This window comes from Curcuma longa, chromosome 3, assembly GCF_044706935.1.
Source record: "Curcuma longa cultivar G26 ecotype Majalengka, Jawa Barat chromosome 3, ITB_CL_G26_1.1, whole genome shotgun sequence".
NCBI classification, from domain to species: Eukaryota; Viridiplantae; Streptophyta; class Magnoliopsida; order Zingiberales; family Zingiberaceae; genus Curcuma; species Curcuma longa.
Window position 1 is genome coordinate 3771761 of NC_133863.1, and position 21261 is coordinate 3793021.

The 21261-nt window shown below is 39.7% G+C and overlaps 3 protein-coding genes across 4 annotated transcripts; 1 reads left to right on the forward strand and 2 right to left on the reverse strand.

Moving 5' to 3' along the window:
• Positions 1-1592: 1592 nt before the first annotated feature.
• Positions 1593-3934, reverse strand: LOC141824979 (putative receptor-like serine/threonine-protein kinase At5g57670). The gene is made up of 7 exons (XM_074712331.1): positions 3718-3934; positions 3365-3619; positions 3130-3287; positions 2974-3053; positions 2739-2874; positions 2504-2653; positions 1593-1748 (listed from the first exon to the last, which is right to left on the reverse strand). Exons 1-7 carry the CDS (start codon positions 3932-3934, stop codon positions 1593-1595), a joined length of 1152 nt encoding a protein of 383 aa, XP_074568432.1.
• Positions 3935-5583: 1649 nt separating this feature from the next.
• Positions 5584-6210, reverse strand: LOC141824172 (auxin-responsive protein IAA33-like). Its single transcript, XM_074711416.1, has 2 exons — positions 5783-6210; positions 5584-5668 (listed from the first exon to the last, which is right to left on the reverse strand). Exons 1-2 carry the CDS (start codon positions 6208-6210, stop codon positions 5584-5586), a joined length of 513 nt encoding a protein of 170 aa, XP_074567517.1.
• Positions 6211-11431: 5221 nt separating this feature from the next.
• On the forward strand, positions 11432-15788 carry LOC141823354 (putative alpha,alpha-trehalose-phosphate synthase [UDP-forming] 9). Of its 2 annotated transcripts, XM_074710627.1 has the most exons (3): positions 11432-13658; positions 14354-14627; positions 14991-15788. In XM_074710627.1, exons 1-3 carry the CDS (start codon positions 11698-11700, stop codon positions 15312-15314), a joined length of 2559 nt encoding a protein of 852 aa, XP_074566728.1. In that variant the 5' UTR covers positions 11432-11697; the 3' UTR covers positions 15315-15788. The 2 variants fall into 2 exon arrangements, with proteins under 2 accessions (XP_074566728.1, XP_074566729.1); XM_074710628.1 differs by lacking the exon at positions 14991-15788 and having other exon boundaries at positions 14341-14428.
• The last annotated feature ends 5473 nt before the right edge of the window (positions 15789-21261 follow it).

Here is a 21261-nt window from a genome sequence, read left to right on the forward strand (position 1 = left end):
AGTGGTAACTCAGTGGGTTTAAGGCATATGTATAGTTGGAGTCCTCGAAGAGTTATGGTAATGGAAGTTCTTCTCATCTCAAGGAGATTACGGCTGCCGTCCCCTTGCTCTTTGGGACGATCATCCTGCCGCAAAATTGTTTAGCTTCTTGATCTTCAGATTGTTTCAGTCTTCTTAATAAGCTTCACTTAGCTTTTAGTGTCGAACTGAAGTTTCACATTCGCCTTCTCACTTCTTACTCCTTTTAATATAGATCTCAACAGTTTTAAACATAGAGATCTGTTGAGCCAAAAGGATAGCAAGGTTGCAAATAGCCTTGCATCATTCTGCTACTGCTGTAGAGTCTCGTTTGGTGTTTTTATCCCAAGCACATAAATCTACAGCATGTTTGAAGAATAAGGGCACAATTCATATTTTTGCATTTTTAAGATTTAGGTGAGTCCACCAGTGCATGGTAGTGCGCAACTTTGCGTCTTGATTGCATTGCAGAAGTTCTAGGCTGCATCATGCTCTGGCTGGAGAGTTGGTTTTAAGTTTAAAGTTCAGCCCCATTGTATAAATCTTTAGTCTGATGGTTCTACCCCAATACTCATTTGCTATTCGGACAAGAGTCCGAGTGAGCAAAACCGTTATTGAATGTTCTTATGATGAAGATATGGTTAAATTAATCACTTGACGGTTAGGTATATATGTTGGAATTGCAAGTGTTTGAGGATGAAGAGTAACAGCATTAGAAATCTTCCAAAGAATGTCCTGCAGCTCCCGGATAGAAATAATTGATTATTTCAACTATATATGGTATTTGGAGGATGGACCTTGGTAGTGTGAGAAGAATTTCAAATACTCCTATGCACTCATTTTTATCAACCAGAGATTATTCGAGGAAGACAATTCAAATATCTATTTTCGTAAGTTTGATTCTACTGGTAATCGAGTAGTGGTAAGAAATAAGAAGCTTCAATCCCATCAATAATTGTAGTTCCCGTTGTTCCAAATATTACATTGTCTTCATTGCCAGTTGATAAACCCTCTTGTCCAAACTATTCTGGATTTATAGATTCGATATCGCCAAACAATATTTTTGTTCTCACTATCAATCAACTTTCCAGAGCTGGGCTCTAAATATATTTGAAGATGGCCATTGTAGTTTAGTTGCCTGTTGCTTCTTTCATTTCAAATAGTGGTATGCTTTGTAATTTTGTTTGCTTGATATGATGCGTTTTCTTGTTGCATTAGATTTGGCAGCATGCATGTCCTTTACGCTATCAATTTCCAACCTACACCTCAACTGTTCGCTTTTTTTCCTCTGCAAAAAAAAAAAAAAAAAATGCCACCTGCTCAAAACTGCTTCACTTTCCTATGCAAAAGAGAAATCAATCGTTCCCCACTTTTTGCTCCAATGCAGCCATAATCCGACTGCTGTGCATGTCCTCGATTCCCTAAGTTTACACATCCGTACAGCAGTCAGATTTGTTTGGTGGAGAATGCCTTTACTTGCAACTAGATATCCATCAGCCTTATAATGCCAAACCTACTACTATGGTCATATACACCAGCACTCATTCCCTGCAAATGGGCAACTAAAATTGTGTTTAGGAACTTCCAGTTGAAGATGTTGTTGCGGGAGTATCGCAAGCTTCATCATCCTCATCAAGGTCATCAAAGCCCCAGAACTCTTCTTCCTCTACCTCCTCTAGCATATTCCATCTATCTTGCAAAATTACACCACCCTCCATGATCTCCATTACCTGACAAAACAAACGTATTATTATATTTACAGTTGCAGTTATATGAAACCGAGAGACAGTAATATACTTGCGTTTGTTTGTTCTGCATCTTAACTCTTGTTTAAGAAATTGTACAGTCATTAAAAGTCCGTAATTAGTATTTCTCGTGCATATAAGAGAGGTATCAAAGAGAATGAGGCAATTAAATATTTCTCATGTTGAAGGGGGAACAGAATCTTCTCTGTTGGTTCTTTTCTTGTTTGATGACCTCAAAACTAACTCAATTTCGAACCCACAGATATGCAAGTCGTTTTCCATGTTTATGTCAATTTTCCACTCACTCTGAAAACACTTTGCATTCATCAGTTAGGAAGGTATGCAAGTAATCATGATCCATGAAGGAATCAATAGTAAGATGGAATTATGCGCATGAAAACAACGTATTACCAAGCGATCTCAGTGAGGAGACTTGCGCTTTATAATCACCTTCGGCTACAACTTAGAACTATTGACCAGTCCATGAAAGCTACCAGGAAGCTTGTGATGACTAGAAGCAACATAAGTATTGACAAAACTCCACGATCAACTGAAGCTTCCTGGTTAGCTAGTACATTTAAGCACTAAGCTAAACTATATCAATTTATACTAGACATGATAATTTACTATCGAGATTAGTCTACTTGTGGCAAACAGCAAATTATCTCGGTCACGGAAGGTTGCAAAGCAAAATTTGCTGTCGAGATTAGTCTACTTGTAGCAAACAGCTAGCAAATTACCTCGGTCATGGAAGGTCGCAAAGCTGCAGTAGCTCTGATACAAAGAGAGGCCGAAAAGGTGAGCCTTTTGAGCTGCTCCATGTCGTAATCATCTCCTAATCTTGGATCAACTACCATTTGTATTATGCCATCGTTTAGAAAAGGCCTCGCCTGCGAAGGCGTGCGAATCAATCAAAACATTCAGGGTGGATAAACTTATCTTAATGAGCTAATGGGGGAAAAAGGTGATAGTTACCCAGCTAAGCAAGCTTTTATGGGAGCCATCGACCGGTTTCCTACTAGATATGATTTCTAACAGAAAGACACCAAACGAGAAGACATCGGTCTTCTCATCCACAATTCCGTGCATGAAGTACTCCGGCGCCAAGCAACTGTTGATAGCATGAACTTTATAATGTGGCTGACCAATTTAAACTATATCCCATTTCATGCATAGTTGCTATCGTATCCAAGAAGTTTGAGATGTGTACCCAAATGTCCCTTGGATTGGCCCGACAGCACGGTAAGTCCACTCCGATGGAAGCCATTTGGCAAGGCCGAAATCCGAAATCTAACACGAAGATTTTGTTTGGGTTTCAAGAACTCAGTAGTTTAGCTGCACGATAAGGTTAAGGTTGAAGTAGTACCCGGGCTTCAAAGTTTGTAGTGAGGAGGATGTTGGAGGCCTTGATGTCCCTGTGGATGATCCTTCTCTGGCATCCCTTATGTAGGTAGTGAAGTCCCCTAGCGGTGCCCAGCGCTATGTTGTACCTCAACCTCCATGCCATCGGTGGTGAATTCTCATCTGCAACAGATAAAGAACACACATTAATCCATGGGCGATCATCAAATGAGTGGTATTTGCAAACTTATTGATGCTACCATGGAGATTGGATGAGACGGAGCCGCGAGAGGAGAACTCAAAGATCAAATGGAGGTCACGATCGATGCAGCAACCCAGGAGAGGGGACACATTGGGATGGCACACATGGCCGATGGTGCCGAGCTCCGTCAGGAAATCCTTCTCCCTTTGCTTGTCCGAAGAAGCTCTATTCAGCTTCTTCACGGCGATCACCTGCCCATCCTCCAGCACTCCCCTGTAGACCTCCGCGTACCCACCTCTGCCCACAAGGTTATCTGCCGAACCGCGAGAAGAATCATTGAATCAATATTAGATTTTGAGGAGCCATGCCGATTGGAAGAGGGCTCCAAATCCAATCCTGTAAAAGACTGACCTTTGTGGAAACCGTCGGTCGCCTTGTGGATTTCTTCGTAGGCGAAGCATCTCCAGCTTGGTTTGAGGGGCGGTTTCGCGTCGAGCACGGGGTCTATCCGTTTGCTCTCGGGAAGAGCGGAGGCGGTCTCCTCCTTGCACTCTTCTTCCATACTCCTCCATCGGATGGTGGAAAGGAGGCGCTTGAGGCTTCCGCATCTGTTGTAAAGCTGCCTCATTCTTCCTCTCTGCAACCGGAGAAGAAAAGACGACCAAAGAGAGGAATCAGAAGGGAGATGAAGGGGGGAGATGGCATGGGATTCATGGCTTTTAAAACAGTCTTCTGAGAAACAATTAAGGCGACTTTTTGCTTTCCAAGGGACGATACAAAAGAAGGATTGGAGGCAAATCAAATGGATGTACTGTGTTGGTAATTGTTCTTGTGTTGCAACATCATTCGACACTACACATAACGTCGATCCTTAATTTTAGAATCAATCAAGGGTTCAAACTCGATAAAATTAAGATAATATATCCTTTTCATTATCAATTATTTCGTGTAGGACTGTAGAAAAACAATTACAATTCGATTAACAATTAAGTGAGCGATTCAAAATTATTATTTATATTTTATTTTTAAAAAATTTATAAATATCTAAAATAAAATATATATATACATTTATTTAAATTATCTATCTATCATATAACAAAATTAAAATCAAGTAATTCATTAGTTTTTTATATTAAATTTAAATTTTTTGATTAAAATTATATTTCTTTTAGTTTTTGTAACTTTTATTCTAGTGTTTGAATTTTCAAAATAGATCTAAAATAATATTATATTAAATCTCAAATTATCTTCATTTTTTAATATTAATAATTATTATATTTTAATAGGATGAAATATATATCTTTTAATTAATTTTATATATTAAATAATAATCTTCATTATATATATATATAATTTTATTATCAAATAAATTATATCACTTGATAAATTTATTATTAAATATATCATATAAAAAGATAATAAAATCAATAAGTAACTTATTAAGTTGAATTAATAAATTAAAGGTATAATAATAATTCCATATTAGAAGATTTAAAAGTAAATAAGTTAAAAATATAAATGTATAATAAATTCATATTGAAAAAAAATTAAGTAAATAAATTATAGATAGAGTCCGTTGAACCGGGTTAATGGGAACCGGACCCATTGATCGGTTCGAATATGGCCCGTGGATAGATCTAATTGCAAGCGCAACAAAAGATGACCAAGTCTAACAAGAATTTAAAGGTAACATAAATTCTCCATAAACTAATTCTTATGCCATCTGACGAACTTGTCCTATCTATTGATTCCGCCATGAGAATGATAGTTGTAGTTAACGAGACTTTTGTGGTTTACATGCTTCTACGCCCATTATTATGCAGGATATAAAACTTTCGAGCAATAAAGTTACAGGCAAACAGCCACCACTCTGTATATGATAATTATACAGAGCGTTTTAGTAGAATTGTTAATCGACTGCGTACTGTACACTGAGAGGGTTTTATTTTTCACCAAAGCCCTGAAAAATCCAAATTCTCAAAAATGTCCCAGTCAAAAGTTTTAAAGCTTGTGTTTATAAATCCACTACCGTGAATATATATTTAGTTTTGATAAACAAAGCAAGCTTTTCATCAAACAGAAGTTTTGAGTGGCAGTTCCTATGATCACATTGATTTTCAATTCTCAAAGTAATGAACGGATCGGCATGATTAGATTCGTCAAATTATTGGTATCCAAAGCCAAATTATTGTTATATTATAAATACAAAGTGCAATTTAGAAGGATGCAGACAAGGTGTTTAGATAATCTCTCGATTAATAGTAGTCACTATGTTTCTCAAACTAAAACCAGCTCATTTTTCCTCCGACGGCTAACCTTCGATGGAACTATCCTAATCCGCTTAGCCACACGAACAAAATCCCTGCAAGCATCGGAAATTAGAGTTTGCAACAAACGAACTCAGGTAACGGGCGCAGCAGCCATTGCAATGAAGGTTCGTTCATGCAGATGAATTAATAAAGATTTGCAGACTCACTTCCAATTTAAATCGCCGGCGAGGAGCAAATCATCCTCCATGTCTTCGTAGGCCACCACGTAACCCGGCACCGCATTGGCCAGAGCCAGATCCGATTGCCCCTCCTCCCCACCCTCTTCCGCGTCCACGAACATGCGGCGCAGGGCCTTGGCCAAGCTCTCGTAGCTCGTGTGCTCGTCGAGGCAGACACGATGGCAGATGGCGCGCCCCTCGAGGACGACAGTCACCGGAGGGACCACCGACGCCACCGTGCAGTCGTCCACCGCGGAAAGATTCAACAGCTTGAACGTGGACGTAGCTCTCGGCTGCAGCGGCGGCAATGGTGGAGGCGCAGGGCAAGGGCGGTAGGAGGGGTACAGGGCACTGCTCCCTTTCTCGTCGACCCACCGCCGCTTGAGAGCGCCGTGATGCAACTCGATCCCGTTCATTGTCTCCACCGCTTGTCCCTAGCCTCTACCTCTCTCTAAATTGCCTCGCCTCGGGAGATCGATAGGGCACCGTTAAGGCAGAATTAAGTGCAACTACCGCTGTGTCCAGAACAGAGTAAATGTGGATAGAGCATGCTTTCTAGAAAGGCTGCGGGTTTATATAAAACAAGGAGTGAGTAATTAAGGTGGGTTTGCTTGAAAGCTAAAGGTGTTTGTGCTGTCCTCCTGGGAATTGGAGGGAAAGCGTAGAAGAGACGTCGGTGCGTGGTGCGGGCACGGCCGACGCCGCTGCAGCCGGCGACCGCCTCGCCGTTTGACTCTCTCATGGTCCGGAGTCGACACTCGTGCCTCGCTACCTCTGCTATCTTCATGTGATCTTGTCTCATTTTTTGGCATGCATAAAGAAACTGCGACCGTGTTGTTGTTCACACCGTAGTTTTGATGGAGTCTTACGGAATTTAATTGCATCTAGGAAAGGACAATAATTGGGAGTATTCAATTCTGCAGTCGAGTGTTTTAGCGGCAAGGGTGTTGTGCTCATTCAAGTGATCACATGTGTTAATTTGATGTGCTCCTACGACTTCATGTGTTTGATATGGTGCAGGACCTGCTGCTGTTTTTCTTCGGTTTATCTTGAGCTATAATTAGTGCAACTTTTTTGTGAGGGAAAATTTACCCTCGATCGTATAAGGTGAAGCGATTGCGAAGGGCAGTCTGGAACTACCGATTTTGGGAAAAATCAACAGTGGAGCATGTTTCCCACCGGATTCCAGCTGATGCAAGAAATTTAGAAAACAATTACCGGAGGAGAAAGACGAGGCGGCACCGCACGCTTGGCTCATGTCACGTCAAACAATGCAATCTCCCTTTTCTACCGAGATCAGCGCGAGAGTCTTCTTCTGTTTTATTTATGAAAACTTTGTTAATACCCCAAGTTCGATACATCTCGATTGTGATCCGGAAGGGTTGGCAATTTTGTACGTAGCACATTAATCCTTTTCTTCCTAGAATCGTCAATGTTAAATGTCACTTTAAGGCAATCTGTATATATAAAGCTACTGCGCACTGAGGCATGCTGTGAAATTAATGGTCGATCGGCAACTGCATTTGGTGATTTGGAAGGAGCAAAGTAAGTGTAACTGCCTCTTCTTCTTGTACACTTACACTTTATTAGTTCGTTCTATTCTTTAGAGATAAATACTAGCTTGTGTGTGAAAAATATGACATTATTAGTTTAATAAACCTTTCAGTAAACATCTATTATCTGTACTGTAACAGTAACTATCTATAGTTAATAAGCATTTCGCACAAGAATGCACAAGTGATAGTTCAATCAAGAAGATATATTAAATTTCCTCTCTTTATGTTTAGAGACGGACATTGTCTTTAAAAAATTTCTTCGACTTTGTCTTGATTAATGTTTACCTCTGAAGATTTAAATATATAAAGATAGGTTCAACGTTAATTTGCTGTCCAACTAGCGGCTCAATTTGAACACCCTTTAGACAAGCCGGATAGATACTTCACCATTATTTCTTGACTGTAATCCTCATTGGAAAATAGTAAACATTTCTCGACCGACAAACAGATATATAACTGCAGATGAACATTATATAGCAATCATTGGCAGCCAACAACGACTACAAAGTAAGGCAATGAGAGGGCCTTGACTCTTCCCCAACATAATGCACAAGCCACATCGTACCGTATCTCTCACATCAGTAGCAGAGGTAGGCGATGAGATGGTCTTCAATGCGCACGCCAACACCGTCATCCCATTCAGTCACATGCTAAATGACTAGAGGAAAAATATGAATTCGTCAATCTCTCAATTCTCTCAGATAAGAGGCTATACTTTACCGAGATACAATGAGTTGGAAACAAAAAGCAAAGGATATGACGATGGAAGTTGCAATTAATGTTTACGAGCTAGAAAGCGGGGAGTATTATTTTCCACTTATCAAGCGTGATTGAAGGGGAATTTTCTGTACGTTAACAAATGTCGAGTGCTCCTTAGCTAATGGTTGTTTCCATAGCTCTCAGTTACCATAGACGCTCTGTTCCAGTCGCCATGCACCTCGTAGTTCCAACTTAGCAGCAGCAGCGTGCGTTAGTAGTTAGTTATTAGGTGAGCAGTCACTAATTATTATTTTTTATTCATGGTGATAAAGTCGTTATTAGAAGCATTATCTTGGTTTTTTTCACATGTATTATTCCTCATTTTCCTAGTAATTGCAGGTGACAAGAATCTGAATGGACTTATTAGCTGATAGGCTGCCCCATGATCCCAGGAGTTTCATCAGACAGCAATGTGATAGCTAAGCTCAACTTGCAAGAAAGTCATAGTTATCTGAATTCTCCTTTCAGTATTTTGTGATGCCAATTGCCAAAAACTATAAATTAATTACATATTGTCTGGAGTCGACTCCCAAAAACTTCAACCATTCGAGAATGAGAAACTCATGAAGTCCTATCTTTAGAGAACAAGGACAATAACAGTCTGCTATGGATGCCACTTGATAAACAAATAACTGACAAGTTAGCAAGCCAAGAATAGAGAATGCCCATTAATCTCACACAAGATAGAGACCTGACTGATAAACACAATCTGACCCACAGCCATAAATGAAAGAACTTGTAAATCCTAAGTCACATATTTCTATAAGAACTCGGATAATTGGAAGATATAATTTCTAGAAGAGATGCTTTCATGAGAGGTGAGTGCTAGGACGAGGATGACCTCTTAGATTTTGAAGTTCTTCTTGATTCAAGATTTGAGTTTGATTATTTTTAGGAAATATATATATATATAGTAGAAATCTTTAAGTCATTTGTTTGAGTTTCAAATTCAAAATCTTAGCTATAGCTGATAAGCTTTATACAAATTAAATTGAATTATCTGATGGCACTCTTGGCTTGTGAAAAATTAATTTTCATTACAATTAAGTATTTTGAGAATATATATATTATTATTGCAGGCTTGACCTATGGAATTTGACTTTTTTTTTAGTGTTTTGCAGGCGTATATTATTGCAGTCTTATTATATACTCAATGTTAATTGTATCATTTTACGAAATTACTTTATGCTGGTAAATAGTTATACAACTAAAAGACGTAGCATGGCCATTTGATCTTTCGCTACTTACTCCAACACTCAATTATCGCCCTGCTCAGGGCTTAGCAAATTTGCAGGACAAAACGGCAGGTCCCTGGACTCTGATTTATGTGCTCTCAAAGGCCTATCGTGTTGGCCCTCACCACTACAAGTTCACATCCACCTCTTTCTCTCTTTTCAGGGTGCTAACACGGGCCTGCCTGCCTGATGATCCCTCTGTTCTCTTTGGCACGGATCCAAGCAGAGGTGGAAAGTGCCAAGAAGCTTCCTGAGTTGTTCTTTCTCCATGCCAAACCCAAACGGGACCTGCCTAATCAGTAGGTGGGTGGTCCGGGCGGATGCTGCTGATCATAAAAATGGATAAAAAAGACGGCTTCTTTAAACTGGATAGGCTTCAGACGTCTATGGCGCGATCATGGCAGAGATCTTTACAGATACCGTAGGACCAGTTGACTCCGCACACGTACGACTGCGAAATCTATCCGCCTACACGAGAACATCGCCACACCGATCTAAATGGTCAACGTACGTTATTAATGCTCCATCTAAATAACACTGCTACCATTTTTAAAATGTCAAAGTTAATCCATTCTCGTGGAGACGATACCCTTCTCCGAAACTTCTGCCCCAGTGGTTGGATGGAGTGGAGCCTCTGCTCAATTCGAGTCCAAGGCAAGAAAATTTCTATGTGTAGTAGGGCATGTGAGTATGAAGCACTCAATCATGCAATTAAAAATCCAATTTGAATCAAAGACGTGCAATGCTAAAGATAGTGTTGGCTAATACTATATTCAAAAGATTTGGCACTTATCCATATCCTAAATTAAATTAAGTTGCTTATCACAATCCTTAGATTAATCTTGTTTATCTTAGATTTTGTAATCCTCTTTCAAAGAGCTTAAACTACTGGAGGTGGGCCACACAAATTTTGTAATCCCCTCATCGACCATGTCCAAACCCACCGAGATCTACCAAATCTTTTGGTTTAATTAGGGAATTATCTTCTAAGCTTGGTTTAGCGAAGTTATATAAGTGGGTGTGGGCCGAGTTGTCGCCTATTTTGAGCAAAAGGTCGCCGAGGGAGAACGATAAGTCGGGGACAACAGCGTATCGCTTCATGGCTCTAGGATAAAGTGGGACCCCTCCCAGGTCCACGTGTCTGGTGGAGTAGGTCGGTTCCGTGGATTAGTGGGTGCGTGTTTGGATAACCCTCAGCGGCGACCGACCCGGTCCAACGGCATGACATGCTCCTGCGTGACGTCGGCGTGTCATCATCGACCAGACTAGCGACGTGTCGGCCATCAGTTTCCTCGCCCGCGTAAAGCCATTTTATTTACGCGGCGGCGCCATTTCTGCTCCGCTCTTAGCCCGTTCGGCGTCGCCGGCGCCGGCGGCGACCTCGGGGACTCCGATGGCGGGCATGAGGATCACGTGGAGGTTCCCTCCCCTCGCGGCGTCTTAATTAGTGTTCGAGTTCGACGCGTCTAGCTGTGTGAACGCTGGAATTTTCGAACTGAATTTTACGAGCTACTTACTCGATGATTTTTTAAGTCTTTAAATACTTACCATTTCTTGCTCAGCTCATCGACAGCAAAAAGGAAGAAATTTCTCGAAGAAGCACGAACAAGCGTTGTAAAATTTCGAAGTTAAAATTACTGATCAAGATCACATGCAGTTGGGTTCTGGTTTGGATAAGGTCGAAGTAGTTGAGGTAGATTGTCCATGTGGTTGCCCGTGCTTGGAGATGAATAATTTATTGTACCATTTATCACTATTGGAGAATATGGAAATGATAAATGCATGGAAATGTCATCGCACCGAGTATGTACGTCTCAACATTATGATATGATAACCGTTCTATTAAATAATTAAGTGAAGATAATTAGAATTTTTAAGATATGAAATCGTAATGACTTCGAATTTGAAAATTGAAATACGGCAACGTCCGACGGCCTTCGTAAATATGTATGTATATGAAACTAGACCGGCTGCTTCCGGTGGAAACTCCTTACAGAGGCGAAAGAGGGGCCACATACAGCGTGTTTTTGCCAGTTCAAAATCAAAACCTCCGTTTGCCTTTCTCCTCTATCCAGTTTCCAATTTCCTCTTCACATCTCCTCCCTTTCGTCTCGTCTCCTTCTTCTCCTTCTCAAAAAGGAAGTTTAGGGAAGCAAGAAAGGAGCAGATCCCTCTCGCTTATAGCCACCTGCCCGGCGTTCCGATCCCTATAAAACCTAGTTTACGCACATCCAATGCAACCTTCTCCTCCCTCTTCTTCCTCCTCCGCAGCGGCCTCCTTAAACCACCGCCGACTGAGTCCTAACTCTAACCTTACTAGCTTTGGCACGGAACCCTGATCTGTAGGGGATCGATGCACTCCTTTTCCTCGGCAAGCCTTCTCGAGCTGGCCGCGGGCGAGGATTCCGACTTTGCTGCCTCCCCCCGCCGCTTGCCGCTCCTCCCCTGTCTCATGGATGACGCCGCCGCTATCGGCACGGACGACGACGCTCCCGCCTCGCCGACGCCGCGGGAGCGGCGGATCGTTGTCACCCACCGCCTTCCACTTTGTACCGCACCTGACCCCTCCGCGCCGGTTGGCCTAGCCTTCTCTTGGGATCCCGATGCTCTCGCGCTCCAGCTTCGCGCCGGCTTTCCGTCCTCTTCCGAGGTTATTCACGTTGGCACCTTGGCCGTCTCCATCGACAAAGCCCACCATGCTTCCGTTTCCCGTATTCTATACGAACGTTTCAGGTGCCTCCCTGTCTTCATTCCTGCCGATCTCCACCACCGCTTCTACCATGATTTCTGCAAGCACTACCTCTGGCCCCTTCTCCACTACCTCCTGCCCCTCTCACCGTCTTCCTTAGGCGGTCTGCCATTTGATCGTTCCCTTTGGCTCTCCTACCTCTCCGCCAACAAGCTTTTTGCTGACCGTCTCATTGAGCTTCTAAATCCCGATGATGACCTTGTGTGGATCCACGACTACCACTTACTTGCTCTTCCGACCTTCCTTCGAAGGCGCTCCCCGCGTGTAAAGTTGGGTTTTTTCCTCCATTCTCCCTTCCCTTCGTCTGAGATATTCCGTACCATTCCTGTTCGCAACGAACTGCTTCGCGCCCTCCTGAATTCTGATCTTGTTGGCTTCCACACCTTCGACTATGCTCGCCACTTCCTCACCTCTTGCTCCCGGTTACTTGGCCTGGATTATCAGTCCAAAAGAGGCTATATTGGTATTGAATACTACGGGAGGACAGTCACCGTCAAAATTCTCCCTGTTGGGATTGACATGGGGCAGCTCGAATTGGTGATATCTTCTAAAGAGACTATTGCCAAAGTCTTCGAGCTCATAGCAACATATAGCGATAAGATTTTGATGTTGGGAGTTGACGATGTTGATCTCTTCAAAGGTATCGGAATGAAGTTACTTGCAGTGGAGCAATTATTGGAGGAGCATCCGCAGTTGAGAGGGCGTGCAGTGCTGGTACAGATTAATAATCCACCAAGGAGTGAAGGAAAGGATGTGCAGGAGGTTCAGGATGAAATAGGGTCAATCTCTAAAAGAATTAATGAACGTTTTGGAAGACCTGGATACCAGCCCATTGTGTTGATCAATCGCACTGTACCAACCTATGAAAAGGCTGCTTTTTATGCAGTAGCCGAATGTTGTGTGGTGAATCCGGTAAGGGACGGCATGAATTTGGTTCCATACGAATACACAGTCTACAGACAGCTGAGTTCAGCATTAGCAGATGCTCCAAAGAAAAGTATGATCATTGTTTCAGAGTTCATTGGGTGCTCTCCATCTCTTAGTGGTGCTATTCGAGTTAATCCATGGAATGTGAACGCAGTGGCAGAGGCAATAAATTCAGCAATCACAATGCCAGACACTGAGAAACAATTACGGCACGAGAAGCATTACAAGTATGTTAGCTCTCATGACGTTCCATATTGGGCAAGGTCGTTTGATCAGGATTTGCAACGAGCTTGTAGAGAGCATTTCCATAGGAGGTGTTGGGGGATTGGGTTTGGAATGAGCTTCAGAGTTGTTGCTCTTGGCCCTACCTTTAGGAAACTATCTGTTGAGCATATTGTTGGCTCGTATCAAAGGACAAACAGTAGGCTCATCTTACTTGATTATGATGGAACAATTATACCACAATCATCTATTGATAAGAAGCCAAGCTCTGAAGTTATTTCCATAATCAATAGATTATGCACTGACCCAAAGAATGTTGTTTTCTTGGTCAGTGGTAGAGGGAAAGATGAGTTGAGCAAATGGTTTGCCCCCTGTGAGAAATTGGGGATCTCTGCAGAGCATGGATATTTCACCAGGTAACTATTTTTCATTGGAAATGAAAATTGTTATTTCTTACAATTTGTTTTTTATTGTGATTATCATGACAAATCTGGCAGAGTGTCTTTGCTAACTGGTCAAATGGAACATAGAACCATGAAGCGTGCATAAAATTATTTGTCCATGTACGAATAGTTGTCTAAGATTTTGATAGAAGCATCTTTGCTTGCAAATATGAGGTTGCATGGAATTTCACTCACGGGCTTCCCAATTTTATTTTCTAGGCGCTGTGGAGGACTTGAAAATGCCAAGAAATCCTCTTCGTCATGTTAGAATATGTGAACCATATTGGTACCTCTTAGAAAATAGTGTAGCGTTATACCTTAATTGATGAGACAAATTTTCTTCTTGTGAAGCTGTACGAGTTTACAGATGGTCAAACTTGATAGATCTAGAATCTTTACAAAATTGTAGTCATCCATCCTAGATGTTTCAGAGCATGGATTTGAGATGTCATAAATAGATTTAGGGTTACATAAGCCAAGTCTCATTGAAACCATGCTGAAAGTTTGCATAAGTTACCATGTCTACTTGTTGATATCCGATATCCATACCTTTCTGATAATGACGAACAGAATTAACATCCATTCCAAAATCTGAACTCAGTACCAAATCCATGCATTGGTTCTAATAATTCTTTTGTGACTGACTACTTTTTAGTCCTGGACTGTAGGTGGAAGAGGGATGCACCATGGGAGTCTTGCATGTTAGCTGCAGACTTTAATTGGAAGAAAATTGCAGAACCTGTCATGAGACTTTACATGGAGGCTACGGATGGATCTGCCATAGAACATAAAGAAAGTGGGCTAGTGTGGCATCATCAAGAAGCAGATCCTGATTTTGGGTCATGCCAAGCAAAGGAGCTCCTTGATCATCTTGAGAATGTGCTTGCCAATGAACCCGTAGCTGTGAAAAGGGGCCAACATATTGTAGAAGTGACCCCTCAGGTACGAAACACTGGATATGCTTTTCAATTTTCATTACCTTTGATAAGGTATTTTGGTCCATATCTTGACAAAGAATGAGTTTTCAATGTAACATTCATGACTGTCATGATCAAACAAACTTAGCTTTCAAAATAAAGGTGCATGGATTAGGATTGACTTTTAGGAGAACATCTGCCTACCAGATTTATGGATTTTTTGCACCATCCTTCGAGCATAACACTCTCCCCCCTTTCTGATTAGAAATACATTAAAAAGAAATCTAGGATATGCATAACCTTGTATTGACCTTGCATGTGTAACTAGACCTTATTTCAATACTGCCTTTCCTGGTTCTGTTCGACCTTAGCTTGTCAAAATATGCAGGGAATAGGCAAAGGTATAGTGGTGGAAAATCTCATAACAACGGTGTCAAGCACTGGAAAGGCACTGGATTTTCTTCTATGCGTTGGGGATGACCGGTCAGATGAAGACATGTTTGAGAGCATTAGCAGTTACATAAATGATCCATCAGTCCCCGCAATTGGAGAAGTATTTGCATGCACAGTTGGTCAAAAACCAAGCAAGGCTAAGTATTATCTCGATGATACAGTAGAGGTTATAAAATTGCTTCAAGGTCTTGGCAATGCATCATGTGTGCAACCACCCACATCCGAACAGCTTCAAGTCTCATTTGAAGGTTCTCTCTAATAGTGTCTGGTGACTGGTCAAGTATTTCCAAAAGAATTCAACTTTCTTCCAGGTCAGGCTAAATTAACCACCCAGTCTGACTAATGGAGAAAACCAAGGATGGATGTGAAAAACCAGGATCATTTAAATGCGACTAACTTAGAGGATGCTGAAGGTACATTGAAAAGGTCAGATCACCGGGGGCGTGTGATAGCCTCACAGAAAACCTGTTTCTCACCAGATCATCATACCCATACCAAAATTAGTAGCTTGTATTCCAGTTTATAATCTTTGCAGACGTAAATATGTCAAAAGTCTTTTTTTTTTCCTCCTTTTTTTGCTCTTCCTTTGTAGAGGATTACAGAAATATAATTTCACAGTATGATCTTCCAACATAGAAGGATTTTACGAGATATATAATTTGACAGTGTTCAACCAAGATTGGATAATTTTCTTACTTGCTTTGTTTTACTTGTAGCATTGGAATGGTTAATTAGCAAATCTCGAGGAATTTTCTTGCAGTGTTTTACATGGATCTCTCTTTGATTGAAACAATGATTTTGATATTTTTTTCTTACATGGAGTTTGTTCAGCAAAGAAAACCAATTATGACTTCGGCTGACCAACTTCTGACGATCGATGATGAACAGATAAGTTCGCTTTAGTCTTACCACGAGATGTGAAATTTTTTTTAAATGATAGAATTATAGTCTTTCAGTTAGCAGACTCGGCCAAACGAATTTTTGTCCAGGCTCCACTGGTTGATCTAAAATTATATTATTACACTGATTTAAACTGTTGGTTGGTGGGGAAGAAATGGATAAGGGGAATCGACGAGGGAACACAAATCTAAAAATTGCTTAGTTTGACTTTCCATCTCACTAATCGTTTACCATAAAAGAAAACGAAATTAAGGAAAAAATTCTGACGACGACAAAGATAAGAACAAATGAAAGTGGGCAATATAATTGAGGAACACTCGTACCAACAGATGTGTTTCTCACGTCTGCAACTCTGTGGTCAATCCAATCTCTGTTTCATGGTTCTTGTTCTAATAAACGTGGTCATAAAGTCAACACAAAAGACTCGCATGCTGCATTATTTCTCAGTCAACCACGTAACTAACTGAATTCGATGAGATTGAGTGATTCCCAACCGGAAACTACGAAGTGGACGGCTAATACTTTCCGTGTTGCCAAGATCAAAGATTAATAAAATATAAAGAAGATTGTGTATCAGAATTCATACGCCACCACACCTCTTTTATCCTTGTATAGTGGAGAAACTAGTTTTACTTGATCTTCTTCTTCTTCTCAAGAGATAAACGACTAAAACATGATAAGAACAGGCATAAATATACCAATGTTTAATTTTCGAACAACTTAAGTTTTTTCCGTCTAGGCCTCATAGATCCTGCCCAACCATAGTAGATTAGTAGTTATCAGAATCTATCTTTTAATTGACGTCGACTTCAACGACGTTTAGAATTGTATGCGAGTCAGTCTCTGGGAGTTTGGATAAACGTGAGGAGTTGTAACTCTATTATGCTCCTGATCTGCTACCTTTTTGCTGACTGACTTTTAACAGAGGGAAGCGTTGAATTTGTTGGGCATAAAATAATCCAATTCTTTATCTGGTGGCAATTAAAGAGCAATAAATGACAAGTAGTGGCCTTACCGTATTCCATGCATGTCGGCCGGTGTCACGCATTTCCATGGAAATATTCACTGATGGTTCATTTTTTTTAAAAAATGGATTTTAAAAAAATCATTCGCTAATACTGTTAGTTTCATTATTTCTTTTCATATTTTGAAAAGAAAACGAAGAAACATGGAGCAGATTAAATATATTATCAAGTCCGAATCTGCCTTTTGGATGAATGATTGGTCATCCAAATTCCAATTTTAATTACTATGATGAGAATTGAGAAGTGTGCTAACAACTGTATTATCATCCAGAAAAATAATATATTTAATGTAAAATATAATATGAAATTTAACATGATTCACTCAATTGCATAGATGTAAATTTTATTATATAGATGTGAGACTCACTAAAAGTGTGTTATATTAAATTTCATACTATATTTTTTATGTAATATATCATTGCTTTATTGTTGATATATATATATAATACAACGCTGATAAGGTTCAACACAGATGTGCTGCGGTTCAACGGATTAATCAAATATAAACTATTCGAATTGTAATAATTTATTATTTGATGTGATGATAATGCACTTATGATATTCACACATTTAGGGTATCACAATTCACAATTAACCTGCTGGTTATATATATATTTTTTAAAAATTACCATATCGGATATTTTTTTAATCATCTAAATATTTAAACTTCACTTGATTAATCACCGCGAAGATAATTCTTTTTATTCACGTATCGGATAAATGTAACAGTTTATATGGGTTAAAGTCCAGCTCAATTTTTTATTATTATTTATATAAATTTTACTACAGATTTTTTAATAAAATAAATAAATAAATAAATTGAATCACAAATAAATGAAAGTACTGAATTAAAAATCAATTAAGGTCAGATAAAATTCATCCAGTAGTCACGAATATAAGGAATATGTTAGCCTAAACTGAAACTCTCAGGGCATAATTAAGTTGATTATAATGGAATAAAATTGCTAAAGTGGACAAGAATTAAATCTCGACGAAGTCTGAGACAATGCCCTTTTCCATCGTATCCAACTACAGCTTCCTGATTTACCTCCTTACAAATAGTCGTGGGGCCGATCATGTAGGGCCGCTGAGATGGCAGTCAAATTCCACCTTTTACTAAAATATTAATCTAAACTGAAGCTCCGGGGGCATATATAGTTGAGTTAATTACGACGGACAGACTTGCTGAAGTGGACAAGAGACATCGAATTTTGACTAAACTATAAGATAATATTGCCCTCAGCCATCATGACCAACTGTAGCTTTCTTATTTATCTCTTTATAGATGATTATCGGACCGACCGTGTAAAACTACTGGAATGATGGATTTCACTTTTTACTAAAAATGTTAGTCTAAACTCAAGCTCATTTGGATTTTATTTGATCAAATTATAATTGAACTAAATTTATTTAGATTAGACTGATTCGATCGATTTAAAAATATAATCTTTATACATATGTTGTATAGAGTGCATTTATGTTCATTAGATAATATTAAATGTATAAAATGAATAGGTTTAAGCGCTATTAATATTAGTTTATTAGGGTTCATAAACTGTGATAAAAGATAATACGTTGACCTCAGACATCTTACACTGTTAGCTTCATAATTATTTATAAAGAGTTAAATTAGGAAATCGAAACATACCCCCATGTGGGAGGGTGTGATGACATGACTGTATCAGGGTTCGACTGGTACATACTGTAATAATTCTACCACATGATGACTAGTTCAGCTATGCCCCGAGGGCTATTAGGGTTCATAAACAATCTAGTGAATAAGTTATGTATATATTTATTATTAACGCAATTAATCTTAATTATAAATATATTTATTTATTATTAAATACATAAAATAAATATAATAATTCATAAAGCCATATAATTTTAAGCTATCTATAACATGTTAAAATTAGAAGAAAAAATATATATAGTTTTAAGTTTAAATTGAGCATATAATTTCTTAAATAAATAATTTTATAATAAAATAAAATAAATAAAACCTATTGTGTATTTGTGCGAATGGTTGGAATTTAATAAAAGCGAAAGTTATATAGGTCAAACCACTTAAATGATGCTTTTAACATGGACCACGCCTGCTGGTTTAATCAATTAAACTGACTTTGAGGCCCATTGCCTGTTTTTTTTGGTTGATCCAGGTATCAAATTTTTGTGATCCAATTAAATTAATGTGGAAGGTAGATGATCTAATTTTATAGATCGATCATCAATGCTTTTGGAACATAACTGAATTAATTACGACGGAACAGAATTATTAGAAAGAGGAAAAAGAATTCGAATCTATGATTACATAAAAAATAATCTTATCTCTTACTTATCACGTTATGTCCCTGGAGCAGCTCATGGCCGATTTTGCTTTTATTAGTGGGGGACACTGGACACTTGGTAATTATAGTATAGAACCAAATTTGCACACCGATTCATCATACAAATAAAGAACGACAATTCACTAGATCAGCTTCCAGTTGTCCACGAAGACCGGCTTTGAAACGCTGATTAATATAGAATAATTAGATTGCAGCTAGCACCAAGGACACAGAAAATCTCATCATTGACCGATGGCCACTTGTGAACCCTGCAAGTTCCGCAACCCAAATTCGGGAATATCTTAAGTAATTAAATGCAACGATCGATGTAAACGAATTAAGAGATAATGAAATCGATCAACAGTGAGAGCGATTAATGAGAAGAGAGTCAGCTCTTGTAAAACGAGGCCATGTATTTTATTATCCGGAATTAAGTTATAATCAACGGCATTGATGATCATGTGGCTCTACCAATTTTGATGCCGTTGAATGCAACTCTTGAATTGGATGCCACGCCGCCGCAACTTTCCCCTTACCATTACTAACGACGCGGACGCAGCCACCCATTTCTAATACCACGTCGTCGTGGTCGTTCAACTACCGCCGAAGTAGGTAAGCAAAACCAATCGTTAAGAAGACATGCAATTAATTTCTCTGCTCACATCAAGCACCAGTTTCTACCAAAGGATCTCAACGAGAGTAATAGAGAAGCGTAGAATATTTGGCTCGATTGCTTCACCCTTACTTTGGAAAGTCAAAAAGAGTTCTATGGAAGGGAGGCCATCCCCAGTAGTTATGTTTATATGAATGTAATTAATTGTTAGATAATGTCGTTTTAGGAGATTTCAAGAAAATTGCTGAATTGAAATTGAAATTTAACTTCAACTTATACGTTGGAAGGTTTGAATAGACAATCTAAGTTGCCAACGGGGTTGATGCTTCTAAAGTCAGAACAACAATATATCGTTGAGTTGCTCTTGAGTGATTTTCATGTCCGAGTGGGAAGCAAAATGCATAGTCAAGTGTTGAGCTCGTCCGAGTCAATTGAGTTCTCCCACGTCGAAACGTAAGTCATCCAACTGCCAAAAGATGAGCACTGATTTGTTGAGTCGCCTGAGTAGCAGAGTTGTTGGGTCGGGCGAGTACTCCGAGTGTTGAGTCGGCCGAGTGCTAAGATCGCTGAGTTGCAAAGCCCAAGTGCTTGGGAGAAGATGCCGAGTACTCAGGCAGAGATGCTGAATGGTCGATTCGCTCGAGTGTTGAGTTGAGAGAGAAGTCACCCAACTGCCAAATGGAATATCGAATGCCGAGTCAGAGGAGAAGTCGCCCAATTGCTGAGTATTGCTCAATTGTCAAATGCTCAGGCGTGGAGTTCAAGTGTTCGGGAAACTATTCTCGAGTGAGTTTCCGAGTGTTCAAAAATTGAGAAGTCGAGGTCTGCGTTCAATGTAACTCAGTCTCTTTAAAATAGATTCGTCTCACCTTCGACTGTGCTTCAAGGTTGTCGTGGATCGTCTGTTTCTCAATATACAACATCAAATTATGATTCGCACCAAGCGCTGATGATCACGATGAACTGAGAGGTATCCAAATACTATCACACTGGTATTTTATCGAGTAAGAGATGCATGACAGAGAGAGCAAGGGGAAACATTGATCGATGGAGATTCTCTTTTTTTTTGCTATAGGGATATTGCCTTTCTTTTTGACTATGTTAAATGGTTGAGTATAGGTCATTTATTGCTTTTAATGCTCGGATCAAAAAGTTATCACCAACCAATAGTCCAATACACCCGAACGACACGTGCAAGTCGTGCTCGCACACAACTCAATTTGGTTCAATGCAATCTAGACCCTAGATTTGCATCCTCTGTGCATCCACAAGTGAGAAAGAGCATCTCCCCATGTATTTATTGATAATATACGCTTGTATAATAATATAAATCAATTATTG

Excerpts from the sequence above, each read along its gene's own strand:
- LOC141824979 (XM_074712331.1), bottom strand. The coding sequence starts at position 3,934 with ATGAGGCAGCTTTACAACAGATGCGGAAGCCTCAAGCGCCTCCTTTCC. Across the intron at positions 3,620-3,717 it reads GACCGACGGTTTCCACAAAG|ATAACCTTGTGGGCAGAGGT; the intron begins GTCAGTCTTTTA and ends GCGGTTCGGCAG. Across the intron at positions 1,749-2,503 it reads TGCGACCTTCCATGACCGAG|GTAATGGAGATCATGGAGGG; the intron begins GTAATTTGCTAG and ends TTGTTTTGTCAG.
- LOC141824172 (XM_074711416.1), bottom strand. The coding sequence starts at position 6,210 with ATGAACGGGATCGAGTTGCATCACGGCGCTCTCAAGCGGCGGTGGGTC. Across the intron at positions 5,669-5,782 it reads GCCGGCGATTTAAATTGGAA|GGATTTTGTTCGTGTGGCTA; the intron begins GTGAGTCTGCAA and ends CGATGCTTGCAG.
- LOC141823354 (XM_074710627.1), top strand. The coding sequence starts at position 11,698 with ATGCACTCCTTTTCCTCGGCAAGCCTTCTCGAGCTGGCCGCGGGCGAG. Across the intron at positions 13,659-14,353 it reads GAGCATGGATATTTCACCAG|GTGGAAGAGGGATGCACCAT; the intron begins GTAACTATTTTT and ends CCTGGACTGTAG. Across the intron at positions 14,628-14,990 it reads TTGTAGAAGTGACCCCTCAG|GGAATAGGCAAAGGTATAGT; the intron begins GTACGAAACACT and ends CAAAATATGCAG.